This window comes from Hyaena hyaena, unplaced genomic scaffold, assembly GCF_003009895.1.
Source record: "Hyaena hyaena isolate Hyena2069 unplaced genomic scaffold, ASM300989v1 scaffold_46, whole genome shotgun sequence".
Lineage (NCBI taxonomy): Eukaryota > Metazoa > Chordata > Mammalia > Carnivora > Hyaenidae > Hyaena > Hyaena hyaena.
In genome coordinates this window covers 4,085,270-4,091,953 of record NW_024080678.1, presented here as the reverse complement: position 1 = coordinate 4,091,953, position 6,684 = coordinate 4,085,270, and the positions used below count along the sequence as shown (strand labels likewise).

At 45.0% G+C, this 6,684-nt stretch overlaps 1 protein-coding gene across 2 annotated transcripts in view; it reads left to right on the top strand.

The window, feature by feature from the left end:
- Window positions 1-1,066: 1,066 nt before the first annotated feature.
- Window positions 1,067-6,684, top strand: part of RFX4 (regulatory factor X4) — an 80,244-nt gene continuing 74,626 nt past the window's right edge. For both annotated transcript variants that reach the window (XM_039230450.1, XM_039230451.1), the window contains exons 1-3: window positions 1,067-1,184; window positions 2,674-2,887; window positions 4,768-4,845. In XM_039230450.1, coding sequence (XP_039086381.1) covers window positions 1,093-1,184; window positions 2,674-2,887; window positions 4,768-4,845 — 384 coding nt within the window. In that variant the 5' untranslated portion in view covers window positions 1,067-1,092. The remainder of the gene's footprint in view (window positions 1,185-2,673; window positions 2,888-4,767; window positions 4,846-6,684) is intronic.

Sequence of the window (6,684 nt, the reverse complement as noted above, 5' to 3'; positions counted from 1 at the left end):
ATTGTGTGTGTGGTTGGGGGGCTTAGGAGCTCTGGGGGCAATTTTCAAAGAAATTTACAGAAAATTTTGAACAGAGGACATTTTGGAATAAATTTCTAATAGTTTTCCAAGGTGACTGCATGGAAGAATAAACCTCGTCCATAAAGAAAAACTCTAGTTTATAACATTTAAAACTTAAAAATGAGGTGTCAGCTTAGTAAGAGTACAGAGTACAAAACCAGATGCTGCCTTACTTATTTGCTGGTAAGCACAGTGGCTGGTCCGCAGTGGGCCATTCAGTCCACACATTAAGTGGATGGTTGGAAGAGTGTTGAATGAACAGAAATGAGTGTGTCTTTGAAGAGATACATTGTTGCCCATCTCTAAAATAGAAGAGTAGAAATAGACTGTAGAAATACATAGTAGAGACAGGGAAGAAAGGATAGAACAGAAGTGTTTCCTATCCAACAGAAACTTGGAGAAAGTTTCCCTCTGTCTACATGTTTTTTTTAAAAATTTTATAATTTATTGTTTTTGTTTTTGTCTTCTTTAACCCAGAAGCTAGTGAATTTAGCAGTATCTTCTGTAAACATTTGGTGGTGTCAAATTCATTGTATCCACGCAGTCAGGAACCAGTTGAAAGGTGACAAGAAGGTTTAGTCTCCAACTTGACCTTCTAGAGAAAAATCTCTCAGCACATTCACCTTGACAGAATCCATCTGGGTGACTGTGGAGTGTGTTGACATGTCTATAGAACTGAAATAGAAAAACTGAGAAGTGATCAGAGCAGTAGCTTTGCTGCAGTTGCTGTTATCAGCAACATACACACATGCTCCAGGGAAAATTCAAGAAGTGGTCTAATCTGAATGTGTCATCACTATCTTGATCTTAAGATATTATCAAGGGGGAACTTTGTTAAGGTGAAGGAGGTGAATCCTAACTGCCTGGCCACCTGGAGGGCGCTCCTGGAGCAGCGGAACCTCCCCCTCCCCCGCCCAGAGGGCTTCTCTCCAGGACGGGGAGGCAGTTATAACAGTTGGGAAGTAGAAGGCGCAGAAGACAGAGAGCAGCTCAACACAAAGAAGAACTTTCTGATCACGATCCCGACCCAAAATGAACTGGGCTGCCATCGGAGAGCCTGAGTTCATCCCAGGAGGCATTCAGATAGAGGCGAGATGCCCACTAAGCAGAAATATCACAGAATGGTATCAGGAGTCAGGGGGTGGGGAGAAGGGGAGGTTATGTGTGCTCATCTCCCCTCCCCGGGCAGCCTCTCCTGTAACTCAGAATGCACCACCAACGACATCTCCACGAGCAGAAAAGAGTAATTAATGTGTTGTACAGGGTTTCTGAAAGCGAGGTCCATGAGTTACTTACATTAGTGTTGCTGTGCAGTCATAGAAATCTGGACATACTAAGTCAGAATCTTTGGGGGTGGAGCCCTGGAGTCGGTCTTTTAATGTTTTGTCGGTGATTCTTAGTAGTAGTAAAGTTTGAGAATCACTGGCTTAGTGGTTCAAGCACTTTAGAGGTTGAAGTCCTGCCTCCACTCACTGGGTGATCTTGGGTGTGTTACCTGGGCCTTCGTTTCCTAGTCTGCAAAATAGGGATAATAGTTAATTCCAGCCGTACAGGGGCTTTATGGGATTAAATAGGGTAATATGTGTAAAGCACTTTGTACCACACTGACTGCTGTGAGGAGCATTGATTTACAAGAGTAAATGATGACGGTCTCTCGAACCCCTGGGGATCATAGAGCCTCTCAGCTTATGCAGACGCTCGGCCTAATGGGCTTGTCAACCTTAAATTGATGTGCGTCTGACTGAACTTGTGGTGCTTGTGTCGGTGCTGATTCTTGGGCCCCAGTCCCACTTTCTGAATCAGTACGTGTAGGAAGGGAGAGCCTAGGAATCTGTATTTTTATTGAAGTTTTGGTCTTTTACATTCAGTGCCAACTGAGACACTGGGTCCGTCTTTTTATTTTTATTTATTTATTTATTTTAAAATGTTTTATCTATTTCCGAGAGAGAGACAGCATGAGCAGGGGAGGGTCAGAGAGAGAGGGAGACACAGAATCTGAAGCAGGCTCCAGGCTCTGAGCTGTCAGCACAGAGCCTGATGTGGGGCTCGAACCCACCAACTGTGAGATCATTACCTGAGCCGAAGTCGGACACTTAACTGACTGAGCCACTCAGGCGCCCCTGGGTCCGTGTTTTTAAAGAGACCGTTCTTTAAGGCTGCCATTTATTGATTAAGAAAACACGGGCCAAATGAGTTTTTGTCTCTGGTACAGTTGGCAGAAAAGTCTCCACAGAAAAGGACACTCAGGTTCTGTACTTCTGGGACCGCATTTGGGGCGAGATATAAGAGATTACATACAAATGGAAATTTTTTTCCTTCCCTTTTCTGCTTTGCAAAGTATTTGACTTAACATTTTCTGTAGGAGGCAATTTTGGTTATTTTTACCTGCCTGATTGATGGCTGCAACATGGAACTTTGGTTTAATTCTAGATTTCTGAGATGTCAAGTCTCACAGGAGAATTAACTCTTTTAGCCCAGGGAGGATGGGCCCAGCCATCGTTGGCCTTGGGCACCCCTGCCCAGGAAATGCCACCTGATAACAGTGCATATGGGTTTCTCTCTCTCTCTCTCTCTCTCTCTCTCTCTTCCCTCCCCCCACCCCCTCTGGCCCAGGTACCATTACTATGGCATCGCGGTGAAGGAAAGCTCCCAGTATTATGATGTGATGTATTCCAAGAAAGGAGCCGCCTGGGTGAGCGAGACGGGCAAGAAAGAAGTGAGCAAACAGACGGTGGCATATTCACCCCGGTCCAAACTTGGAACGTTGCTGCCAGAGTTTCCAAATGTCAAAGATCTAAATCTGCCAGCCAGTCTGCCTGAGGAGAAGGTGACCACATCTGAGGTGTTGCTGGGAGTGGGTGGCTTTCCCTTTCTCTCTCCTCTCACACAACGCACACAACCCCTCTCCCCCTCTTTCTCTCTTTTAGTGCAAAATGGTGAGTTTAAAAATATAAAGATAGAAATCTGAGTAAAACCATGGACTTTAGTTAATGATAATGTATCAGTATTTATCCATTAGTTGTGAGAAATGCACCATACTAATGTAAGATGTTATCAGTAGAGGTAAGCAGTGTGGAGCATATGGGAACTTCACCACACTTATCTTCAAAACTCTTCTATAAATTCAATAAATACTATCCTAAAATAAACAGTTTTATCTATCTACCCATCTAACCAGCCCACCTACCTATCTATAATGCTACACTGTCTCATTTCATGAAGGAAGGACTTCTTAGCTCTAGACTGTTTTGTTTTATTTTATTAATTTTTATTTAAAATTTTTTTTAAGGTTTATTTATTCTTGACAGAGTGAGAGTGTGTGTGTTAGCAGGGGAGAGTCAGAGAGAGGGGGAGACACAAAATCCAAAGCAGGCTGCAGGCTCTGAGCTGTCAGCACAAAGCCCGATGCGGGGATTGAACTCACCAGCCGTGAGATCATGACCTGAGCTGAAGTCAGACACATAGCCGACTGACCACCCAGGCACCCCTAGATTGTTTTTTTAAATATCTTTTTAAAGTATGTTTACTTATTTTTGAGGGTGGAGGAACACTTGAGCAGGAGAGGGGCAGAGAGAGGGTAGCAGAGTCTTCGAAGCGGGCTCCACGCTGATAGTAGCAAGCCCGATGTGGGGCTCAAACTCACGAACCATGAGATCATGACCTAAGCCAAAGTCGGACTCTTAAGCCACTGAGCCACCAAGGCGCCCCAGTTGTTACTTTATAGGAGAAAGTTTCCCATGTGCTACAGAGGATGTGGTGAAACCTTAGTCCAGTAGACAAAGAAGACTTTACAGGTACAGTGAATCAGATAGTTTGGGTCATAGGGTATTTGGAGGAAATTCTGACTTGCATCTCTAGGTCATCTATCTAGATGCAGCTGTTGAGCTCCTGCTGTCTACCTGTCACCCTCGGAGCTGGGATGCAGAGGGAGCAGAGAGGTGTCCTGCTCACAGAAATCTCACAGCCAAGGGGGGAGATGGATGCTTATGTAGAAGCAAACTAAGTGTATACAAAATGAATGCATGCCTGTGTTCTGAAACAAAAAGATTATCTGTAAATAATGCTTTAAATCTAAGAACCAGTAAGTATTTTTTTCTCAAAGTTGCTTTCTTTTTCCCTTCCTTTCAACAAACTTGCTATACTATAGCTTTAACATTCTTGGATAAATGGAGCTGGAGATGAAGTTCTTTTGCTGGACAGACTCCAGGAAATTTCTGAATGTCTTTTTGTGATTTTTGGCAAACACCTCTTCTTACAAGTAGTCACTGGGTTTTAACTTTTCAGTATCTTAGCTGATGAGGAGAATTTTATTAATATGCTCCACTGAACTCTGCTACATACCAGGCGCTGTACAAAGTGCTGGATACAGAAGCCTGAATAATAGGCCATTTTTAATTTTCCCAGAGCCCATAGTCTCAGGGGTGAAGAATGGGGGAGAGAGAAACCTGTACTTTCCTCTATAGCAAAGGACAGGTGCTCATTAGAGAAATGACAGGCAGTTGCCATGGGGGCACAGAGGAGGGGGCCCAGGGCCAGAGAGCACCACTGATGAAAGCTAGACTTACCTGAGTCTTACGGGATGAGTGAATGTGAAGTGAATTCCATCTCCTCAACAGGGAATAAATGACTTGAAAACTGAAATTCCAAAGGCAGCAGTCATGTGTATTAATTATGCTTTTATTATTGATCCTCCCCGACTCCCCACAGGTTTCTACCTTTATTATGATGTACAGAACACACTGTCAGAGAATACTGGACACTGTAATAAGAGCCAACTTTGATGAGGTAGGTCAACAAGCATTAAAATATTATAGTAGCCACAGCTCCTACCGCACTGGCTCCTACTAGGTGCCAGGCCTTGGGAAAAGCCCTGATGTGCATGAGCTCCCGTAACCTTTACAGTGATCCCAGGAAGCAGGCTCTGTTGTTACCCCATTTTGCAGACCTTCTGTGAGAACAAGCAGTTCTTGACCACACCAGTGAACTGCATCCTGTCCCACTGGCCTACGAGGAAGAGTTTGCAAGGATAACATATACCTCATATTGGAGATTTAGAGAAACTGAGGAAAGGCTTTCCTATATTTTGGATTTGATCTCTTCCTGGGGCCCCATTTGATTTTTGTTTTAAAATATTACAGTTAAAGAACAGGGAGGAGAAACGAGAAGGGATGAAGTACCCATTACGTAACCAGAGAGACAATACAATCTTCTTGCCTAAAATGCCATCCAACAGAGCCTTCCCGAGGGATGGCAAGAAGCCACACATTTCACCCCATAAACCTGAGGCCTTTCTGTTTACAGAAAATGCTTTTAGGCCAAGACAAAAACAAAAACAAAAACCCACATCTTGGCATAGGTTGTGACATTGCAAGAGAGAGAGGGCAGGGCAGGCTACAAAGGGGCTATAAAAAACCAGTAGCTATTGGTGGAAAAGATCCCAGAGGTTCCCCAGTGTGTGTGTTTCAGGGGCTGTGCACTGTGGGGGATGGAAGGGTAAAAACTGATGTGAGGCACAAAATGCTCTCTCCCGCGTCTTCCTTTGCCTTTCCGCCTCTGTCTCACAGCAGCGAACGTTTGTTGAGCACCCCGCTTACTTGAGTTCGCTCCCAGACTGTTCCCTCAGTAACCTGGGCAGTGGTGGTCTGGTCGCCCGCGTGCTGGCACTCTGCCCGCAGACAGAGCCCCGGGAGAGATAGCAGTGTGCTCGTGGGGAAGGACCACCCTTCCTGCTCCTGGCTTCTGTTCACGAGATTGTTCAAATCTCCCAATTCCTTTAGCAACCATTTAAGTGGATTTTTTTTTTTTTAAAGAAAGAAAAACCACTGGTTTCTCTCACGTTGTGGTTTGGCTATGTCTTACATCCCAGAGATCACTGACATGAGGCCAAATAAAGGTTCATGCTCAGTGAAGACGACCCTGGCTTCTATAACAAATAAGCCCAAGTCTTAATGCACGATCAGTATATTTCTCATTGATGTCATGACCCAGTGTGGATGCTCACAGGGGAAGGCTGGTTGCTGGGGGTTGTTCAGAGATCCAGGCTCCTTCCACCTTGTGGCCATACCTGCCCTAGAGCCTCGGCGTCCTCTTTGTTCAGTGGACGGACAGACGGTTGGAGAAGAGGAATACAGGGAAGACACACCCCCTCCTTAATCTTGTCATCCCAGAAATAAAATGCATTGCTTTTGCCCATATTCCATCGGCAAGAGCCGGTCTCATGGCCCCACCCTGATGCAAAAAGGATATCTGCCTCCTCACTGGGCAGCAGTTTGCTACCACGGAAGAGGAGCTCTGAGCTCTAGAGGCCAGCTGTCCCTCTCCGCCACACATCTAAGCACAGAACAAGTGACAGTCCTCCCTTACATTCATATGTACTTTATTCATCTCAAAACTCACTCTCATCATCTCATTATACTTAATTCCATTCATTAATCCCAACACTTATCAGGTGTCTAATGGTACCACTCAGTGCTATAGGTCTCAAGAATGGGGTGAGAAGTAAGACACAGCCTAAAGGCAGGGCTGGGGGGGGTGGGGTGGAGAAGGAATGTACACCAGAAATTAGGATGCAGAATATATGGTGAGGACTGAGTGCTCCTGTGGGGAAAGCACCAGACTCGGAGT